The sequence below is a fragment of the Melozone crissalis genome, unplaced genomic scaffold (genome assembly GCF_028551555.1).
Source record: "Melozone crissalis strain CALT ecotype California unplaced genomic scaffold, PUWL_Pcris_2 ptg000110l_1, whole genome shotgun sequence".
Taxonomy (NCBI): Eukaryota; Metazoa; Chordata; class Aves; order Passeriformes; family Passerellidae; genus Melozone; species Melozone crissalis.
Window position 1 is genome coordinate 3136192 of NW_026535887.1, and position 23070 is coordinate 3159261.

Sequence of the window (23070 nt, forward strand, 5' to 3'; positions counted from 1 at the left end):
GGCAGAGTGTGGTTATAAACTATAAATTTCCTTGAAATGATCTCCAGGCACTTGTATAAAATGTTTAGGTATTTTGGGCTGTGGATTGATGCAAACCCTTGGTTGCATTTAAAAATGAGTAAATGTGAATACACAACCACATAGAGAAGGACAAGAGGTGTGACTGTGCCGAGTTAAAAGCTCAGAGTACTTTATTTTTCAGCTCTTATTTTAGCTTTAGCCAGTGCAGAGCTGGAGTTGAACCCACCCTGGCAAAACAAGGAGTGCAAATACTGGGTTTGGTTAGGAAGTGATTGTGATTTTGGTTAGGAAGTGATTTAAAATCTTTCAGAGGTGTTGCCTTCAGCAGCTCTTGCTTGTGGTGCAGGTTTAAAATCTTCAGGTGAGTGATGAAATTCCCCAAGGCTCCTGATATCCAACACCCGCCCTGGAGTCACAATCCCTGATATCCAACACGCACTCTGGAATCACAATCCCTGATATCCAACACCCACTCTGGAAGTCACAATCCCTGATATCCAACACCCACTCTGGAATCACAATCCCTGATATCCAACACCCACTCTGGAATCACAATCCCTGATATCCAACACTCACTCTGGAATCACAATCCCTGATATCCAACACCTACTCTGGAAGTCACAATCCCTGATATCCAACACCCACTGAGGAATCACAATCCCTGATATCCAACACCCACTCTGGAATCACAATCCATGATATCCAACACTCACTCTGGAATCACAATCCCTGATATCCAACACCCACTCTGGAGTAACTATCCCTGATATCCAACACTCACTCTGGAATCACAATCCCTGATATCCAACACCCACTCTGGAATCACAATCCCTGATATCCAACACCCAGTCTGGAAGTCACAATCCCTGATATCCAACACTCACTCTGGAATCACAATCCCTGATATCCAACACCCACTCTGGAGTAACAATCCCTGATATCCAACACCCACTCTGGAATCACAATCCCTGATATCCAACACTCACTCTGGAGTAACAATCCCTGATATCCCACACCCACTCTGGAGTAACAATCCCTGATATCCAACACTCACTCTGGAATCACAATCCCTGATATCCAACACCCACTCTGGAAGTCACAACCAAGGATGGGTTCAAGGTGCAATGTGGGGAACAGCTCCCAAAATATTCTTTGTGTTTTAATGATCCAGGTGTGAGCAGCACTGTCCAGGCTCTGCAATTGCACATCTGGAAATGCTGATCCTCAGGGCTTTGACTTTCTCCTGGGAACGTGGTGATACATGGAATGGCCGATTTAATTTCTGGATCTAAAATTAATTGCCAAAAGAAGAGTTGGTCCCTGTGGTTTCCTGTCCTGGGCAGGGTCTCACACTGTGGAGTGGCAGCTCTGTCCCTCTGTACCTGGAGGTGTAAGTGGCATCTCCTGGGGCTGTTTGCTGCCTCCATCCCTGTTCCTACCTGGGGAATGTGCAGCTGCTTGGTGTCCCTGGGGTTTTCCTGTGTGTGGGACTGAAATTCCTCCTCTGCTGCTGCCATCTGAAGGAGGGGAATTCTGTTGGAGCCACTGCAGTCCAGTCTTTGTTTCAGAAACCAGCTGATCATTCCCTCCCCTGGCATCGTTTGTATTGGGGTGAGGGAATTTGATTAAAGGTTGGTTAATTTAGCAAAATAAAGAATTCCCTGCTGGTGTTTATTTAGATGGCTGGAGGCTGCTCAGCCTTTTTGCTGCATCTCTCCTGTACCCATCTGCAAGTCCTCAATGATAAAAAGATCACCAGCTTCTGTTGAAAATGCTCTAACCAACTGTGTAAACAGCATGAAAGATTAATGGAATGTAAGTAGAGGAGGAAAATGTTTTAAAATGCTCTGTTTGCTCTGGGTGCTTAACAGGATTGTGAACAGACTTGGTGCTGCTGTTCTTGCAGTGAGTTATTTCTTTGCTCAAGGCAGAGGGAGTTCCCTGCAGGCTGAACCTTTGTTCCCCTTGGTGAGGGCGGAAGGTGCTGCCCTCAGGATTTCAGCTCTTTTTCAATTTATTATTTATAATTGTTCAATCAGTTTTTAGAACACATTTCCCTTGCCTATTGACTTGGACACTACAATTTTTGATTACCTGCTTTCCAGCACCTCATGGTCTCTGTGAAGAAATATCTTACCTGAATGCTTTAATTCATTTCCACAAATCCAGAATTTCACAGGAACAATCCATTAACCTATGAAAATAATGAGAAAACATTCAATATGTTGCTGCCAAGTTAAATTGTTAAATACCTTTTGGAGTCTTATTTTTTTTCCTTCTGTCTGGCTTTGTTTTATAAGGACCCAAATTTTACAGTGCTTTCCATGAGCCTCTGGAGAGGTTTCAAAACATGAATTATCAGATTATGCACTTTGAGGTTAAATAGTGCTGGAAGCTGTAGATCACCCCATTTGGGACTTGTCTTTAAGACAACAGTTTTCAATTATAAAATTGAAATAAGTCCATTTAGTTTAATGAACCTGTGGAAATTTGTAGCTCAGTGGAGACACAGTGGGTTGAAGTGAGTTGTTCTTGTCCCATGGAGCTTTATAAAACATTTTCAATGTGATCTTTTGAAATGGAGCTGCTTGTGATGTCTTGTGGGGTGTAAGGGCAGTCAGGAGGAAGAATTTGTGCTCTGGACAGGCTCTTTTTTTATACCCCTAAAAATAAGGTTGGAGGCAGGGGGAAATATGAATACACCCCTGAATTTCAGAAAGGAGCAGATCTTATTGTTTCCTCACTTACGCATTTTATTCTGATTAACACAGGGACTTAAATACTGATAAGGTAAACGTGTTCAAAATGTTTCTTTGATCTCAGGTGTTGCTTGACGTTTGCACAGCAAGGCCCAGTCCTTGAAATGCTCAGTGTCAAAGCCACTGTGTGATGTTGTGTTTGCAGCTTTGAGGGGGAAGGCAGGAACAAATGAGTGCATTTGTCACGGGCTATTGCTTGCAGAGCACTTAAACACATCTTCACACCTCTGGGAAGTCAACACTCGATCCTCCCAACAACTTGCACTTCAAACTCCCTCACTGCAGCAATTCCTGGGAACATTTCCAGTTTGACAGTGCCTGAGGAGCTCTGGCTCACGGTTCTGTGTGCTGGGCAGTGAATGTGGGAGATGATGCCTCTCATCTTGTACCTTGTTCCCCCTCACACATTGACCTCCCTTCTCATGTATTTTGTTCCTCACACACTGACCTTTCTTACCTTCTCAGGTACCTTGTTTCCCCTCACAAGCTGAACCTCTCCTCTCATCTCAAGTACCTTGTTTCCCCCCTCACACACTGACACACTGACCTTCTCCTCACTTCTCGGGTACCTTGTTCCCCTCACACACTGACCTTCTCCTACCTTCTCAGTTATTTTGTTCCCCTCCCTCACGTGCTGACCTCTCTTCTCGGGTACCTTGTTCCCCCCAAAAAAACTGACCTCTCCTCCCTTCCCCGGTTTTGTTCCCCCCTCACACATGGACTTCTTCTCCTTTCTCGGGTACCCTGTTCCTCCCCTCACATGCTGATCTCTCTTCTCAGGTATTTTATTCCTCGCACACTGACCTCTCCTTCCTTCTCAGGTGTTTTATTCCTCTCCCTGACACACTGACCTTCTCCTACCTTCTCCGGTACCTTGTTCCTCCCCTCACACCTTCTTGGGTGTTTTGTTCCCCCCTCCCACACTGACCTCTCTTCTCGGGTATTTTGTTCCACACACGCTGGACTCTCTTCCCTTCTCAGTTATTTTGTTTCCCCCCCTCACATGCTGATCTCTCTTCTCATCTCAAGTACCTTGTTCCCCCTTCACACACTGACCTTCTCCTTCCTTCTCAGAGTTTTGTTCCCCCCTCACACACTGACTTCTCCTTCCTTCTGGGGTACCTTGTTCCCCTCACGCACTGCCCTCTCCTCCCTTCCCGACGCTGTTCCCCGGCTCTCGGCGTTCCCGCCTGGCGGAACCCTCGGGCTCGGTGCCGCTCTCTCCTGTGGCTGTGCTCGGCTGTCGGAGCGCCACAAATGCCACAGCGATCACAAGGGCTTAAACCCAAATGAGAAAGCAAATACTGGAATTGCTGTGTGGCCACGGCCAGCAGCAATGGGAGTAACTGCATTCTAATAGGTTTCTTTTTGCTCTGCTTTTTTTTCCTCCTACTTTTTAATACTGAGGTTCCTTGGCACATTGCAGCTGTTTCCCGCAGAGAGGAGACTGAGCTTTCTAGACATCCACAATGCTCTGCTGAAATTATTATTTGTTGCTTCTAGCAACTGCTTCCTTTGTTTAACTCTACAAATCCTTTGTTGTTCACAATTGTCTTTTGGCTAAGGCTGTACTTTTCTGTACCTTGTTGTACTCTGGTTTGTATTTCAGGTCCTTTGGTGTGGTGTAACATGGAGAATAACAAGACAAAATAACCCCCTTAATTTTCTTTCCTGAGGGGTGATTTTGATATTTTTAATGCTGTACTGTGTATCTTATTATCTGGATGTTTGTATGATAATTATGTTATACATATAACATGAATCCCCCTGTGCTGGACACTGCTGAGGTCCCATCTCAAATCCTGAGGGCAATTTTGGGCCCTATGTGACAAGAAGGATGTTGAGGGGCTGGTGCATATCTAGAATGGAGCTGGGAAGGGTCTGGAGAACCAGGAGGGGCTGAGGGAGCTGGGAAGGGTCTGGAGAACCAGGAGGGGCTGAGGGAGCTGGGAAGGGTCTGGAGAACCAGGAGGGGCTGAGGGAGCTGGGCAGGGGCTGAGCCTGGAGCAAAGGAGGCTCAGGGGCCCTTGTGGCTCTGCACAAGTCCCTGCCAGGAGGGGACAGTCCAGGGAACAGGGACAGGAGCAGAGGGAACGGCCTCAGGCTGGGCCAGGGGAGGTTTAGATTTTGATAACAGGAAAAATTCTTCTTGTGAAGGGCTGAACAGGAGGACATTAAATCCCTCCATTCCCTCCACATCCTGTGGATGTGGCACTTGGAGATGTGGGTCAGTGGTGGCCTTGGCAGTGCTGGAGGAACAGTTTGACTTGATGAATTTATGGGTCTTTTCCAGCCTTAATGTGATAAATTATGAAACATATTCAGCAGAGTTGTACAATACTTTCGTGTTATTTGTACCTGCAGATTTCTGAGTGAGCAGTAAAAGAATTGTCCTTTAACTCTCACCCAAACCATAAATCAGTAAAAACCTCCCCCAGTTTCTTTGGGAGGAACAGATCTTGTGTATCCCAGAAATTCTGGGTTTTGCCCAGGGCTGCTGCTGTTAACAGATTATTGGTGTTTTTGCTGGAAGAACAGGTCAGTACATCAGTGAGTCCTGCCTTGGCCACACATGAAATGCAGCTGGAGCTTTGAGCAGGACAAGCTTTGAGCAGTTGGTACCACAAACTGTGTGTTTGGAGCTTCAAAGGTGTTTTAAAGTGAGGAACTGGGAGCCTCAACAAGGTGTGTGATAGAGCACAGAGCCCTTGGAACAGGTGGTGGGAAGTTTACTGTGGATTCCTGTGAAAAGTGGAGCTTTGTTTGATTCCCCCCCAGCGATTCAGCACTCACTTCAATTGCACTTCACTAAAATGTTCTTTTTCCTGATCAGATGAGAACTATTTATATTTTATCAACTTGCCTTTTTTTTTTTTTTTTTGGTGGTGTTTCCCACTGTCTTTAATGAGTATTTTCATTTGAATGAGCGAGTCTGAGTGAAGAAAAGTGAATTGCACGCTCAAAGAAAGCTGATCCAGAAGGAAAAGAGGATTATTCCTGGATTTCCAAGCTGCACCTGTGCATCCTGTAATACTCTTTTCTGCCTTTAACCACAGATATTTACATAAGTCTGCTCTGATGTTGGGGAGCAGAAGAAAGAAGCAAAAAGAAAAAAGGCTTTTATAGAGAGACAAAGATGCTGAACACCCACAGTTGTGGTCAAAACCAGCAGAGTCTTCAACCCTCCTTTCCTGTCAGAATTATCTGGTCCTAACTGAGCATTAATTTCCTAAAACTTGTATTTGCATTATCTGTTCCTTCAGTTTTGCTTCATAAAAAAGAATCTGCAGCAGCGTAATGCCCACATACTGTTACTGCAATGTTCTTCCTGTGAAACAAATTTTCGAGTCAGGAAATGGATAATTAAGCCTCAGTTTGCCATCCATAGCTTAGCAGTAATCACACTTAACAGGGCTGGCCCTAGGGCAGGTAAAATAGGCAGGCAGTTATGCACCCAGCCTGGCTGGAGGCATCAGGAAAAGCAAATTTACAGAAATGAAACATTTATTATTCATTAATGTTAACAGTTTTCTCTTAAAAATTGACATAATCTAATTTTCTCGCTGTTTTATTGGGCAGGTAGGAAGCTGACAGCAGGCTGGCAAAAGGAATTGCACTAAAAAACAGAAAAAAATATAATACAAACAGTGTGGGGGAAAATGAGTCCTCAGTGTAAAGAGAGATTCTTGCTGAATCTCAAATCTGATTGCTGTTCCAAGTGTAATTGTGAAGTTGATGCCTGTAAAAGGATCATCTTAAAGGTTGCAGCTGAATTTTTTGCCACAGTGCAAAATATAAGGGGGTGGGGGGCAGCAAAATGCAGGGTTTGGTGGCAAAAATACTCCAGTGAAGGGAATGAAGTGACAGGGGATGAGCTGACACTGCAAATTCAGGTTCACAACACTGAGTTTGTGAGGGTTCCAAAGGTATTCAGCACCTCCCTAACCTAAATGGGGATGGATTGTGGGCATTTGGAGCTTGAAAATTCATGGATTTGTCTCTACCTGAGGTATTTTTGTTGTTGACCCTTGGAGAATAAAAGAGAGGGGAAATGGGACAAAGGAGAGTGGCTTTTAGGTGGAGGAGGTTGGATTTAGATGAGGTTTAAAGAAGAAATTCTTGGTGGGGAGGGTGGTGAGGGGATGGGATGGAATTCCCAGAGCAGCTGGGGCTGCCCCTGATCCCTGCAATGGCCAAGGTTGGACACTGGGGCTGGAGCAGCCTGGGACAGGGGGAGGTGGCCCTGCCATGGCAGGGGTGACACTGAAGGGGCTTTAAGGTCACTTCCAACCCAAACCATTCCATGGAAATAGAGCTGCCTCTCCAGTGCTTCAGTCTGAGGTTCATCCACAGGGTGTAAACTAAATCTGAATCTTCCCCATCAAACAGGAAATAAACTTGCAAACAGAGGTGGAGGAGATTCCAGATTTGTTTAGAAATCTGGGTTTTTTCCACATTTGCTGTGGACATCTATGTGAAGAAAATATTCCATCCTCTGGAAGCTTTGTGGTTTGGCAGCACCAGCTGAGCTCTCTGGGCCTGTGGCTGCCTGTGGGACCTGCCATGGTGCCAGGAAAAGCATTGCACAGAATTCACAGAATCCCTGGGTTGGGAGAGACCTTCAGGACCATGGAGTCCAGCCACATAAACCTTGGGATAAAGGTGCTGCTTCCTAAGGACTGTGCCAGTATTATCCATCCCTGAGGAGAGGATTTCCCAGGAAAGAGGGAACAACTTCAAAGGATTAAAAGAGTTTGACATGACCAACAGCCAGAGTCAGTTACAGAATCACAGAATTCACAGAATGACCAGGTTGGGAGAGACCTTCAAGCCCATGGAGTCCAACCTGTTCCCTGACCCCTGAGCCAGCCCCTGGCACCCAGCGCCACCTCCAGGCTGGTTAAACACACCCAGGGATGGTGACTGCACCCCCTCCCCGGGCAGCCATTGCAGAACTTTCTCCCCCTTGCTGGAAAAGCTTTTTGCTGCTCTCCAAGCTGGATTTCCCTTGGCACAGCTCAGGCCGTGTGCTCTGGCTGTGCCAGCGCTGCTGGAGACAGAGCCCAAGGGCAGCTGGGCACAGGCACCTTTCAGGAGCTGTGAGAGTGCTGGGGGCACCCTGAGCCTCCTTTCCTGCAGGCTGAGCACCCCCAGCTCCCTCAGGGCTCCCTCAGGGTTTGTGTTCCAGCCCCTCTCCAGCCCCGCTGCCCCTCTGGCCCTGCTCAGTGTGCCAAGGTCCTGCCCAGGCTGAGGGGGCAGAGCTGGCACAGCCCTGGAGCTGAGCCCTCCCCGTGCCAGGGCAGGGCAGTGCCCTCCCTGCTGCTGTGCCCTCCATTGTGACACAGCCAGGTGGCACTGGGTCCTTGGCCACCAGGGCACAATGACCTCCCTGCTGCTGTGCCCTCCATTGTGACACAGCCAGGTGGCACTGGGTCCTTGGCCACCAGGGCACAATGACCTCCCTGCTGCTGTGCCCTCCATTGTGGCACAGCCAGGTGGCACTGGGTCCTTGGCCACTAGGGCACAATGACCTCCCTGCTGCTGTGCCCTCCATTCCTGCCACAGCCAGGTGGCACTGGGTCCTTGGCCACCCCACCAGGGCACAGTGACCTCCATTGTGACACAGCCAGGTCGCACTGGGTCCTTGGCCACCAGGGCATAGTGACATCCCTGCTGCTGCCCCTCCATTGTGGCACAGCCAGGTGGCCCTGGGCCCTTGGCCACCAGGGCACAGTGACCTCCCTGCTGTGCCCTCCATTGTGGCACAGCCAGGTGGCACTGGGTCCTTGGCCACCAGGGCACAGTGACCTCCCTGCTGTGCCCTCCATTGTGGCACAGCCAGGTGGCCCTGGGCCCTTGGCCACCAGGGCACACCAGGGCTCCTGTCCTGCTGCCCACCAGGTCCCTCTGTGCCTGGCACTGCCCAGCCACACCATCCCCAGCCCGTGGCACTGCAGGGGTTGTTGTGGCCAAAGTGCAGCCCTGGGCACTTGGACTGATTACACTTCATTCCATTTCCTGTGGTTGTTCCCAGTTTGTGCTGAGCTTCTTGGTCTGGGGACTGAGCAGACAAATCTGGTGTGCATTTCACCCACATCAAAGCTCTTTGTGTAGGAGTTTGGTGCAGATAAGCTGCCCACATTTGTGGGAGCAGGAGTGCTACACAGAATAAAGATTAACCTGTGTGTGATGTGTGTTCTGTGGTGGGTTTGACGATGTTAAATCCTGGTTTGAGGCTGGGATGCTTTTGAGGCTGGCAAATAGCATTTTTACAGAGGGAGGTGAGTGGTTTCATAGTGCTGCAGCTGATCGTGCCTGTGGCATTGCTGTGCTCCTGGATTTATCTGTTGTGCCACACGATGAGTGGTACAATGGTGTTTGTTTTCTTTTGCTGCTGACTAGCTCAGTAAACATCATGTTCTCTCAGCTCCCGACAATAACAGAAGTGTATTAGCTTGTGGAGAAATGATAACTTATTTTCTGTCCTTTTACAGCATCTGCCTGTTGTTCTCTTGTGTTGTTTGAATGCTGGAGAGGTTCCTTTTTCTTCCTTTCCTCCCCAAATTAATGCATCACAGTGTGGGAGTAATTTTGGACAGAAGATGGGACTGGGTGGTAGTTGTTCATTGGGCACATGCACATCTGGGCCAGATCTATGGAAAGCATTGATTTGTAAAAGCACAAAGAGCTATCCAAAACTGCCTGCAGTGTGAAATAATTTCCTGCAGAGTGTATGGAGTGTGCTAGTGTTAGATGTTGCTGGGACCAGATAAATTACATTGGTTTGTAGGGAAAAATTCCTTTTATCCCTGCGGAATGCAGAGCATTTCCGAAGCTCTGTCTGCATTTCTGTGGTAAATACACACCACAATTTTATACTTTATAAAAATGAGACACGGTGTGACTTCCTTCAAGAGGCACAGAACAGCTGGCATTGAAAGGGACCTCAGAGCCCATCCAGTTCAGTGGGCAGGGACACCTTCCAGAAGCTTCCAGCCCCAGTGTCCAGCCTGGCCTTGGCCACTGCAGGGATCAGGGGCAGCCCCAGCTGCTCTGGGAATCCCTTCCCAAAATCCCACCCCAGGCTCCCTCTCCAGGGAATTCCCTCCATTCCCAGCTCTCCCAGCCTGCCATTGGATCCATCCCCACCCCGACTCCTCTCTAGGAAGGAATTTTGGGGTCTGGGGGCTTCACTGGGAACCTCAGCACTCCAGGAAGGGTCTCCCTTCCCTTTGCCATCCCCAACTTCCATAAAAATCCCTGGGGATGGATTCTGAGTGTCCCAAATCCCAGAATGGTTTGGGTGGGAAGGGCCCTTCAAGTCCATCCCATTCCAGTCCCACCATGCCAGGCTGCTCCAGCCTGGCCTTGGGCACTGCAGGGATCAGGGGCAGCCCCAGCTGCTCTGGCAATGCCAGCCCAGGCAGGAATTGCTCATTGCCAAGATGCCACCCATGGCTGCCCTCTGGCAGTGGGAGCCATTCCCTGGGTGCTGTCCCTGCAGGCCTTGTCCCCAGTCCCTCTGCAGCTCTGCTGGAGCCCCTGCAGGCCCTGCCGTGTGCTGGGAGCTCTCCCAGCCTCTCTTCTCAAAACCATTTAATTTTGCTCCTCAGAGGAAAATTCTGAGACTCTGAGGTCTGTGGTGGGGAAAAAACCCTTTAATACCACAAGTGAGTTTTTCAACTGCTTCTGAGTACTTAGTTGAGCATTTATAATAAGTACATAAATCAAAAATCTTGCCTTTCTTTTCACTAAAAAGTGAATTACCCTCTAGCTTTTGATGGCTGCAGTCTGTGCAGCTGCTTTAAGGGGACAGGTGAGAGTAAATTCAAACTTTTTCTGGGTTGTGGCACTTTGTCCCTTCACCTGAGGTGCTGAGGCAGGAAGATTCTTGGGGAGCTTTGAGTTCATTCAGATTTTTAGAGAGATGCAGCCTTTTATATATATATATTTATATGTGTGTGTGTGTGTGTATATATGTGTATATATATGTATATATACATATATGTGTATATATATATATGTATATATATGTGTATATATGTATATATATGTGTGTGTGTATATGTGTATATATATGTGTGTATATATATGTATGTATGTATATATATATATATATATGTATATATATAAATATATATAAATGTGAGTACTTTTTCCTGTGTGTTTACCTTTGGAAATGAGCTATTCCTGGCTTTCATGTGAGCTGTTGGAGGAAGCAGTGGAAAGCTTTGGTGTTTGCACAATGACCAGGCTTCAAGACTCCTCAAAAAATCCTTCCGTCTCCTCCCTCTGCTCATGGGGTTGGATGCTGGAAATCAGAGATGAAAAATGTTTGTGACCTACAGATCAACTTCTACTAAAATGAATAGTCCCAAAGGACTTTTTTTATTAATTTAATTCCAGTGTAAATTCAGTGAGCTCAGGGAAATAACAAGGTTCATTTATTTTCTCCTGAGGAAAGTGCTGTACATCCCATGATAAAAACATTTCAGGATTGTGTCTGATCATCTCCTCCTCTATCCTGTCTTCCATCTGTGGGAGTGACTCCAGTGAATGAAGCATTTTGCTTTTGTGTAATCTGTATTTTTAACTATGTAAAATCAGAAGGCTGTGAGATTTGGCTCAATGAATTTCTGTTTCACCATAGCATAAAAATGTCTCTCAGCAGACTCAGAGAGGAATTATTGTAATCCTGGTGAGCTCTTGCTAACGAGCAGGAATCTGCAGCCATCCAGCTGCCAAGTACAAATTCCAGGTATCTTACAGAGGAGGAGGAGGATTCTCATTTGGAAAAAATCAAAATAAAAAAAAAACCAACAAGTGAAGTGCTCAGGAATCCCTCCTGGAAACCCCCACTGAGTTCATCATCTGCTGCTCAGGATCTAAAGTGATTTTCCTTCTGTTTGTCCTCTGTTTGGAATATTTTTCAATGCTGATGTATGTTTATCATTGTTTCATAATCCTGTCCTGTTTTGTGATTCCCCCTTCAAAGTTCTTCCTGCAAAGTTCCTTTCCCAAACAATTTGGATCCTTTCTGTTTGACAAACACTGTGTTGACTTTTCTTCTTCCTTGCAACACATTTTAATAGGACTAAAATAAGCAGAGATGCCCTTGGCTTACTTTTCTGCAGTGTTAGCAGGAGCATGGATAAGCTCAAGAATATTAAGTATTCCTTGCTTTTCTCTTCGTTTTTGGTACAGAGCAAGAAAAAGAAATGGCTCCCTGTACCATGAGACTGAGATGGGAAATTCAGGTGTACAAAGTTTCAAATTCTAAGTGATAAATCCAGACTCATTACCAGTGGAAATAAACAAATCTTAAACCCAAAACTTTACATTTCTAAAATTTACTGTGTTTTTCAGTAAAATGAAGGGGGGAAAATAATCTCTGTTGCTTTTTTCCATTTGGGTCTCGGGTTTTGGTTTAAACTCTCACCCTGTGTGTAAGGAAATAATCTCCAGGTGTTTAAGGCAAATTCAAGTGAGTGGAGGGCAAAGAAAAAACCTGTGGGGGGAAATTTGTTATTGTGTGGAATTTTTATCATTTTTGGTATAAGATGTGGTACCTGGGACCATTATTAAGTGGCATTGTTGGGTTAATGGTTGGACTCTATGATCTTAGAGGTCTTTTCCAACCTTAATAATTCTGTGATGTTTTGAACCAGAACAGATGAAAGGACTGTAAATAAATACAAGATTTTTGGTCAAAATGTGAATGTGGTATTTTTAGTGGTGGTTGTTCCCACAGTATATTCCCAACCCAGGTAATTAAGTGTAGTGGGTTTGTTTTCATTACTTTGAGATTTCATTACTTTTTAGATTTCTTAGTTAATGTACTAATTAGTGTGTTGGGTTTGGTGTTGGTTAATGACTAATTTCTTGTGAGATAGGATTAGGAGAAAGGTGAAGCAGGTTTAAAAGTGTATAAAGAAAAAATTATTAGTGGTAACTAAAAGAAAGAATTAAAGTAGCCAATAAGAATTAATATTAATAGTAACTAAAAGAAAGAATTAAAGTAGCTAATAAGAATTAATATTAATAGTAACTAAAAGAAAGAATTAAAGTAACTAATAAGAATTAAAAGCAAAGCAGGATGTTCCCAATACAGGTATTTATTCTGCACCCACCAGAGGCAGCTGGAAATCCTGGAATGTGACAATTGCCTGAGCCTGAAACTTTGGTTCATCTTGGTTTTTAGTTGCCTTTTCAAGGGTGAGAGGAGACCAGAACTGTGCTTGCTCATTTATGATTTCCGTAGGAATCATCTGGTGGCATCTCCAAGGTTTCTCTGCTTTCCAGCTGTCCTGGCTTTGTCCTTCTGCCACTTTTGGGGTTTCTGAGAGAGGAACTGCTGGGACCTCTCAGGCTTCACAAGCAGCTCTGCTTTGCTGGCCAGATGTTTTTAGCAAAATGAATTTTTCCTGTAGACAGGACAAGCTAAATTCAAAGGCAAGGACAAAAAGACTGGGCAACACAATATAAATCTGCTTTAAAAATAGGGCTGGGATTTGTTAGCAAGCCTGGGTTGGATGGGAATTTGCTGGAGCAGTGGAATCCTCGTGACATCCTCTGACATCAGTGTAGTCTTAGCTCTGGAGAGAGATCTTCAGCTTCTGTAACCAGCTGCTGGCACTGCTGGTGGATTCTGTGGCAAATCCAGAATTAGGAAATTGAATTTGGTTGGATTAAAACTACAAACTTTCCTAGTCTGTGCTCTGGGCCAGTTTGCAGAATTCTGCTGCGATCTGTGCCACAGGTCACAGAGGATGGATGTGTTCATTAACTGCTGGCACAGGCAGCCCCAAACTCAACCAAAATGTCAATTCTTGAGCTGGATATTCCTTGTGTCCAGTGTAGCCATGCTGAAGAACATTCTTCCAGCAGAAAGAAGCAGTTCTTCACAAAGAAAATGGATTTATCTGTAAGGGCTCTTAACAGAGGATGACTTTCTGCCAGCCTAGCACGTGATTTTCATTTTAGTCTTGGATTAGTTTGGATTGGAAGGGACTTCAAGATGGTCATGGGCAGGGAGCCTTTCAGTAAAATTTATATTTTCTGGGCCCTGAGCAACCTTGTGTAGTGTTCCTACTTCTCAGACCCTTTTTTAAGAGCTTTGGCTAAAATATAATTTTATTTTGTTTTGTGAAAAGCTGGTTTAAGACACAATTAAAAGTTTTGGAAGTAGAATATTAATGTAATAACATGAGAAAGGATTCCTGTTTCTGTAGGTACCGTGCAGTATGGAGCATGAAATGCAATGAGTTTTATGCTTTGGAAGAAGCTGCTTTGAGGGGACACTTATGAGGGGCTGCAGCTTCTTCAGGGGGGGCAGCTCTGATCTCTGCTCTCTGTGACAGGGACAGATCCTCAGGGACTTTATTTCAGTTCTCTGCACCTGCTTTAGAGGGGAGGTTGAGGTTGGATGTCAGGAAAAGGTTCTTGCCGCTCTTTTTGGGATTTTTATCCTCTCAAAGGAAGAAGGAGAAGATTGCATTGATTCTTGAATAGAAATCTGGAGTGACATCAAGAAGCTTTGAGCTATGTCTAGTTTCACAAAATCTTCATCAGTTTTGTTGCAATCTCAAACGTAATTGTTTTCAATAAAAATAATCTTATTACATAATGTTAGAGGTTAAAATAATTGAGGGGGAAAATAGAGTCATGGGGCCTTTCCTGTTGTATTGATACACGATTGAACACTGACTGGTGGAAGATCTTGATAAATTTGTGATGGATTTCTCTGTGTCCCTGTGACATCCTTACCTTTGGCAGATAAGTTACAGGAACTGCAACATTGCAAAAGTTGCACTGATTCCTAAGTCTAAAGTTAGGATTTTTTCCTTATAGTTCTTCATAAATAATAAATCAAGAAATATTTCAGCTGTTACATTGTGCCTGGATTAATGACTGTCTGGCAATGTGATAACCAACAGAGAACTTTCCCTGAAAATGGAAAAGAAAAGCTCTGAAGGTGTGGGAATCAGAAAAATAGAAACTTCCACAGACACAGAAGGGTTTGATTTGCAGCCTTGGGAGAGGCTTGGATTGATGTAAAAATATAATACACAGATATTAAGCAGGAAAATCATAAACTTATGTTTCTATCATTGTAAGTAAGAAGATGCCTTAAATAAGTTAGAAACTGTATTGATGAGATGGTGAAAAGTTTAGGGATGTGGTTATAGATAATAAGCTAAGAGTTTAGAAGTTGTAATAGAATTATATTTGTGCATGTGAGACAGAAGCCTACTGGACAAAAGAATCTACAGTACAGCAGAAGTAAGTGTAGGTGAGAGGTTAGAAAAGCAAAATAAACCCTGTGGCAACTGTTTATTGGTTTAGAAAGTTCTGTATTGCCTTGTAACAAAGAAATTTGTGACTGCTCTTGAGCTGTGGCTGACTGCTCGCTCCTTTGGAATCTCACAGCCTCTGAGGCTGATGTTTGTCTGAGCAATAAATCGTCCTCAGCCTCAAAATCGTCCATCCTGTGGTGGTGTTCAAGGGGTCCCAGGATGAGGGAAGAGATGAGAATGTTGACTCCATGTTTCAGAAGGCTGATTTATTTTTTTATGATATATATTATATTAAAAGAAAATGATAGACTAAAACTACACTAAAGAATAGAAGAAAGGATTTAATCAGAAGGCCAACAAAGAAAAGAATGGAATGGTAATAAAATCTCACAGCCTTGACACAGGTGGCTGTCATTGGTCATCAAGCAAAAACAATTCACATGCTGGGTAAACAGTTCTCCAAATCACATTGCAAAGCAGCAAAACATGGAGAAGCTGAAGCTTCTCAGGAGAAAAGATCCTGGCAAAAGGATTTTTCAGAAAATATAACTGTGACACCATCCCTTCATTACAAATGCTGACGATGACAATATGAAAGGTTTGAAAACTGGCAAAGTAATAAACCACAGCATTGATGGGGTTTATTTTCTCACAGTGCATTGATTTCTGTTGTCATCTTATTGCAAGTGTTCCATACTGTTGTCTCCTATCATAAAAGTTTCACACCTTCTTGGTTTCTCATGGACAGCTCCTCAGAGCTCTGACTCTTTCCTCTTCACAAAGCAGCCGCTGACTCCAGTTCCCTTCTCACCACCACCCCACTCTTTTATAGCATCTTCTTCTCACTGGGTACAGCTGTGGCCTGTTAAAGTCAGGCTGTTCCTAATCTTTGATAATTGGCCCAGCTGCAGCTCCTTAGGGGTGAGATCACTTTCTACACAATTTTTATTTTCTCACATTCTATCCCCCCACACTAAACTGCTTTTCCCATCCCAAATCCAGCTGTGGGATGGAGCCTGTGGCCTTGGGTGTGATTGTCACTCAGGGGCACAGCCCAGCACGGGGCCCTGTTGTGCCTCAGCCCATGGATCCAGCCTGTCCCACCCAGCCTGGTGTGATCCCAGAAGTGACTGAAGGTGCCCTTGATCCGCTGGCATCTTATCACAGGGTTCCATGCTGTTATCTCCTTATCACAAAAGTTCCACACCTTCTTGGTGTTTCTCCTGGACAGCTCCTCAGAGCTCTGACTCTTTCTTCTTCACAAAGCAGCCACTGACTCCAGTTCCCTTCTCAACACCACCCCACTCTTTTAGAGCATCTTCTTCTCACTGGTTACAGCCGTGGCCTGTTAAAGTCAGGCTGTTCCTAATTTTTGATTATTGGCCCAACTGTAGCTCCTTAGGCTAAGATTACTTTCTACACCATCTTTATTTTCTTACATTCCATCCCCCACAGATCTCTACCTACTAAACTCCAAATAACTTTTGCCATCTTGGTGTCCTCCTCAGGACTTTGTCCACCAGCGATGACGTGGAGGACAGGGAGAACGAGAAGGGGCGGCTGGAGGAGGCGTACGAGAAGTGTGACCGCGACCTGGACCAGCTGATCGTGCAGCACTACACGGAGCTGACCACGGCCATCCGCACCTACCAGAGCATCACCGAGCGCATCACCAACTCCCGCAACAAGATCAAGCAGGTGCCAGCCCTCAGGGTGCTCCCTGTGCCGTGTGGGACACGGATTTGTGGAGTTTATTTATGTTGTGTCTGGGTTTGGAAAGCCAGGTGTCTGCTGAGGGAGGCAGGAGCCTCCCCTGAAATGGAGAATGTAAACCCGCTCCCCTGAAATGGAGAATGTAAACCCGCTCCCTCCGAATTGGTATAATTTTGAAATTAAGGGGCTCTTTCTCCTCTCTTTGGAGGAGGAATAAGAGTTTACTAAGAAAATTAAAATACAAATATAATAGTACAGAAGAATCCTGACAGAGTCAGAAATTACCTGACAGCCTGTGGGTCAGGGTGTTGGTGGCATCTGCCTTGGTTTGAACAGCCAGGTGTCTGCTAAGGGAGCCAGGAGCCTCCCCTGAAATGGAAAATGCAAACCCCCTCCCTACAAATTATTATAATTTTGAGAATTTTGAAATTGTTATAATTTTGAAATTTTGAAATTTTGAGAATTTTGAAATTCCTCTCTTTGGAGCAGGAATAAGAGTTTACTAGGAAAATTAAAATACAAATATAATAGTACAAAAAACCCTGACAGAATCAGAAATTGCCTGACAGCCTGTGGGTCAGGATGTTGGTGGCAATCTGTCTGGGTTTGGACAGACAGGTGTCTGCTGAGGGAGCCAGGAGCCTCCCCTGAAATGGAGAATGTAAACCCGCTCCCTCCGAATTGGTATAATTTTGAAATTAAGGGGCTCTTTCTCCTCTCTTTGGAGCAGGAATAAGAGTTTACTAGGAAAATTAAAATACAAATATAATAGTACAAAAAAAACCCTGACAGAGTCAGAAATTACCTGACAGCTGTCAGAAAAAGCCTGACAGAAATAGCCTGTGGGTCAGGGTACTGATGGCAATCTGTCTTGGTTTGGAAAGCCAGGTGTCTGCTAAGGATGGCAGGAGCCTCCTCTGAAATGGAGAATGTAAACCCACTCTCTCTGAATTGTTATAATTTTGAAATTAGAAGGAAATTTTGAGAATTTTGAAATTTTGAGAATTTTGAAATTCCTCTCTTTGGAGGAGGAATAAGAGTTTACTAAGAAAATTCAAATACAAATATAACAGTACAGAAAAATCCTGACAGAGTCAGGATTACCTGTGGGTAATACCTGACAGCCTGTGGGTCAGGGTGTTGGTGGCAATCTGTCTTGGTTTGGAAAGCCAGGTGTCTGCTAAGGAAGGCAGGAGCCTCTTGTGAAATGGCAAATGTAACCCTCCCTCCCTCTGAATTATTATAATTTTGAGAATTTTGAAATTCCTCTCTTTGGAGCAGGAATAAGAGTTTACTAGGAAAATTCAAATACAAATATAATAATAGGAAAAAAAACCTGACAGAGTCAGAAATTACCTGACAGCCTGTGGGTCAGGGTGTTGGTGACAATCTGTCTGGGTTTGAACAGACAGGTGTCTGCTAAGGTAGGCAAGAGCCTCCTCTGAAATGGAAAATGTAACTCCCTCCCTCTGAATTATTATAATTTTGAAATATTAATTTGAAATATTAATAATTAGAAATATTAATAATAAAATCTTGTGACTGACCTGAGAGTCCGACACAGCCAGACTGTGATTGGCCATTAATTAAAAGCAACCAAGCTCGACTAATCACAGATGCACCTGTTGCATTCCACAGCAGCAGATAATCATTGTTTTTCTTTTCCTTTGAGGCTTCTCAGGAGAAAAATCCTGGCAAAAGGGATTTTTTAGAAAATATCATAGTGTGACATGGATGGCATCTTGGCAATGAGCAATTCCTGCCTGGGCTGGCATTGCCAGAGCAGCTGGGGCTGCCCCTGATCCCTGCAGTGCCCAAGGCCAGGCTGGAGCAGCCTGGGATGGTGGGATTGGAATGGGATGGGCTTGAAGGGCCCTTCCCACCCAAACCATTCTGGGATTTGGGACACTCAGAATCCATCCCGAGGGATTTTTATGGAAGCTGGGGATGGCAAAGGGAAGGGAGACCCTTCCTGGAGTGCTGAGATTGCCAGTGAAGCCCCCAGATCCCAAAATTCCTTCCTAGAGAGGAGTCGGGGTGGGGATGGATCTAATGGCAGGCTGGGAGAGCTGGGAATGGAGGGAATTCCCTGGAGAGGGAGCCTGGGGTGGGATTTTGGGAAGGGATTCCCAGAGCAGCTGGGGCTGCCCCTGATCCCTGCAGTGCCCAAGGCCAGGCTGGAGCAGCCTGGGATGGTGGGAGGTGTCCCTGCCCACAGCAGAGGTTGAAAGATGATTTTTAAGCTCCTTTCAGCCCCACATCTTGGCATGGCTTTAATTTTAAGCCAGGCCTGAGCGTGTTCGTATCACGTCGGGGTCACCATTTGTCGATGAAAGGAGACCCGGACATCAATTGATTCATCGCAGGTCCGATTTATTGATCGATACAGCGGGTTAAATACAGTTCATAATAAGCTTCATACATATTGCAAAAGCTGAGCTCAGGATTGGTTAGTTACATATCAGCAACTACACCTACTTCTGCATTTTTGTGGTTATTCTTTTGATACTTTCTGCATATTTTCAGCAAGAATCTCTCTTCCCTATCCTCATGTTGCGGCAAGGGCATCATGTCCTTGCCTGTCATTGGTCACTGACTGCTGACTTCCCTTTCGAGCTTAACCAGCGGCATTATGTCAACATGGCCTTTCTCAGCTAACCAACTGTTAACAAAACTCTCCACAAGTGACTCTGTCACTACAGGACTTTCCAGTCCCACCATTGTCCCCAGCTGTGTTTTACTGGCAGCATTTTCAGCAGGATCTCCCTGAGAACAGGAGTTGTTAAAAGTCAAACTGAGAGGTGGATGTGAAGCACAAAGCTCTGCAGTGCCCCTGTTCATTTATTGTCTGGGCATGTTGCTCTCAGGTTTTTGAAGTCTCCAGGGCTGCTGAGCTCACACCTTTCCATCTCATCTTTTCATGTTTTGCTATCTTAGCCTTCAGCCACCTCCTGAATAGTCTGGGTGATTCATCATCTTGCTTTCTGCTCACAGATTTTGAATTTTGATGCTGTTTCCAAGCTCAGCTGTGTTGTGTGAACGCCCATGAACTCTGTGCCCCCGAATCTTTCTGCATTTTGAGTGCTCACACTTTAGGGTATGGTGCCAGTAAATAACTCTGGCGCTCGTGGCTGGGGACTTGTTTGAGCTGCTCTGTCCCTGCAGCAGAGCAGAGTTTTTGGGCTCCTATTTTGCACTTCCTGTGCAGTTTGCTCTACCTAAACTTTGCAAAACAGGCACCAAATTTTTCTTACTGTAATTTGTTTCCTGGCTCTGTGGCAGTCTCAGCTTAAAACCTTTCCCAGAAGTGCTTTAGGAGCAGCAGATTTTTACCCTCGGTGGGTTACACACTGACCCTTCTGGCTTTGAAAATTCATTTAACATTTTCAAAGAAAATGAGAGCATTCTGCTGCTTTCCAAGGGTAAGAGTTCATCCCAGGATTTATGGACAAAGCTCAGCACTCTGAAAGCAGAGATCAATTCCACTAAATTTGAAATCAACTGTGGGCAGTGTTCTGGTTCCACACAGTGTGCAGAGCTTTGCAGAGGTCAGCACGAGCAGAGAGTGGTGTGACCTTTGGGTCCCACCTAGGAGAATGACTGTGAGGGTGAGGGACCTTTTGGTATTTAAGTTTGCTTATTGGTTTTGGTCAATATGTATTGAAGTGGTTTTGACCTGATCTCACAGGAGGCCCCAGATCTGGTTTGTCATCAATCTGTGTTACACTCTGAGGCTTGTTCTTTGTGTTCCCCTCTGTGCAAGGTGGGAGGTGTACAAGGGACAGAGATTCCAGATCCTTCTGGGGCTCAGAGTCTCTGCTGCTCACAGTGACCCTGAGATGTGTCAGAAAGTCTCTTTTCCCAGCCTGGCAGTCAAAGAAGGAGTCAGGATCCTTCTGTTCTCATTCTCAAGGTTGTTCTATTATTTTTTATCTATAAAATTCTTTCTCTGGCCTGCTGAGGTCTGTCCAGCAGGACAGACAGGGACACACTGGCCACCTTGGGGTGGTGTTAACATTTTATACTAAAAACTACCTGTACATTATTTACAGTAACTTCCCAGTACCCATCACCTGTGTTAGACAGTGAGCTTCTACCTTAAACCAATCCAAAAGTGCCAGCATCACCCAGAAGATGGAGGCCAGGAAGAAGAAGGACAGGGTACACCAAAATTCCTCCATCTTGGGACCCCATTCTAAAAACCCCAAAATTGATTTTTCCCCCTATGACAAACTAACTGTTATTCTACTTAAACTCTATTGACTTTTAATTCTTCATATAAAGGTGGTAATTTACTCCATGGGTCATAATCAAAGTCACAGGGGGGTCTTGGGCTCTGTGCCAGGGTCTCTGAGCCCCCTGGCAGGGGCTGGAGCCATCCAGGGCAGCCAGAGGGATGTCCTGGGTTCTGATATCTGGGGATTTGCCTTTTCCAGTCAATTCTTGTGTGGACTCCTGGTGGGAAAGGTTTAGTTTTGGGTTTAGCTACAGAGGTGTTGCCTCTGTAAAACTGAATTACAAAGCAGAACCAATTTGGGCTCCCGAGGGAAGTTTATTTTAAAGATCTGCTGTTCATTCCTTGCCCTGCTCCCAGTATCATGGGCTGGGGTCTCTGTACAAACCACAAACAGGACAGGGCTGCTGGGAACGTGCCTTGAGCTGTTTGATTTTCCAGCACCAGCCTCATTCCATGGCTGTGGCAATGGGAAGGTGCCCTCAGCTCACACCCCAGGCAGCAGACACAGAACTCAATGTCACAGCTCACTTTAACAGTTTTGTGCCCAATCCCACACAGCAAAAGCACATTGACAGCAGTTCCATCCAACCACTGTAAGCACAGGTGCCTTTGGTTAAACAGTGCTGGCTTATTTCAAATCCAATCCCTGCTTGTGAGCCTTAAACACAACGCACAGAGCTCCTTTATTAACTTAGAACTCCCCCGTATCTCACTGATAAACTTTTCTGCAGCTTAAGGAGTTATTCTAGCCAAGCATCAATACACAGACCATTGTTCTATTTGTCCTTACTTTTCTGCTTTTTAAATAATTTTTCTGCTGCTCAATCTCATGGCTGCTGCTTAGCTCCAATCACAGTTCTGCCTTTTGCAGCTTTCCCAAAACCCTCTGAATTTATGGATTCCCACCCCCAGATGTGGATGGAGTTGATGATCTTTCTTGCAAGGCCAGGAGCAGGAATGTCTGCTGAGATTCCTCCTGCCCCCATGGTTGTTTGCTGACCTAATTTGGCTCTCTGGAGCTGCAGTCCATTGATGAAGCAGTGCCAGGCCAGTGGAACATTTCCAATTAATGTATTGAACAGGGATTAGATGTGAAATGGTCTCAGTGTGTGTTTTACTTTGCTTTTTAGGACACTCCTAGATGAGGGGTTTTTGTTGGCTGAGGATTTTCCATGCTTCTCTTTTCAGAAGGACATTTTGGAGTGCAGTATTGAAATCTCAAACTCTCCAACCTCTGCACAGAGGCTGTTTTATGGAGCTGTTTTTATTTACCACTGTCCAATATTGGTCCACTGATGTGTTTTTCACATAGATTATTTTTTTTAAACTGCCTTCAGGTGAACAAGGTAGGAAAAAGTGCAGCTGAAGTGGGATTTGTGGAGTGCTTTAAAGGCTCATTATTTAAAAATAAATTGAAGGGCTCCTTCTGAGTGTCTCTCTTCATGTGTAATTCAGTGAGAGCTCAGCCTGAGAAAAGGTTGGGCCCCGAGTATTCATAAGTTATCACAAAACAAGAGTGGTGTGAAGGCAATGTGTGAAGCTGTGCTGCTAATTGCTTCCACATTTTAGTATGGATTGTTGATTTGCATTAAGCAGGAAAAGCTAGGTTACACTGACCTTAGCAGGGAGAATCTGAAAGCACGGAATGCTCTGAGTTGAGAAAATGGAGAAGGAAAACTCTTGGTGTTGCCTGAATGGAGAAAAATTAAAGATTTTGCCACCTGGATGATGGCATCAGGCTCAGAACCAAACTGCATTCCAGTTTGGGTTTGTAAAGGCTTGATAAATAATGGAAATGCTGATTTGAACTCATAAATGTTCTGATTAAAACTTCCAAAAAAACCCTGCTAATGCTCAAGTTATTGGGAAAATGGTTTTACTCTTAGCTGGTCTTGTTTCAGAGAAAAAAGCCCACCAAATTTGAAGAAAGGAGGAGACTGCCAAAAGATTTAATAGGCAGATGGAAAATGTTTGCAGCAGGAAAATTAGCGGTGGCTTATTTGCTTCCACAGAAAATGAGATTCTTGCTGTTTGCCAAAATACT

At 45.0% G+C, this 23070-nt stretch overlaps 1 protein-coding gene across 1 annotated transcript in view; it reads left to right on the plus strand.

The window, feature by feature from the left end:
* Nucleotides 1–23070, plus strand: part of EXOC4 (exocyst complex component 4) — a 361901-nt gene that overhangs the window by 6025 nt on the left and 332806 nt on the right. Inside the window, exon 2 of the mRNA XM_054292411.1 lies at nt 16585–16774. Within this exon, the coding sequence (XP_054148386.1) occupies nt 16585–16774 (190 nt within the window). The remainder of the gene's footprint in view (nt 1–16584; nt 16775–23070) is intronic.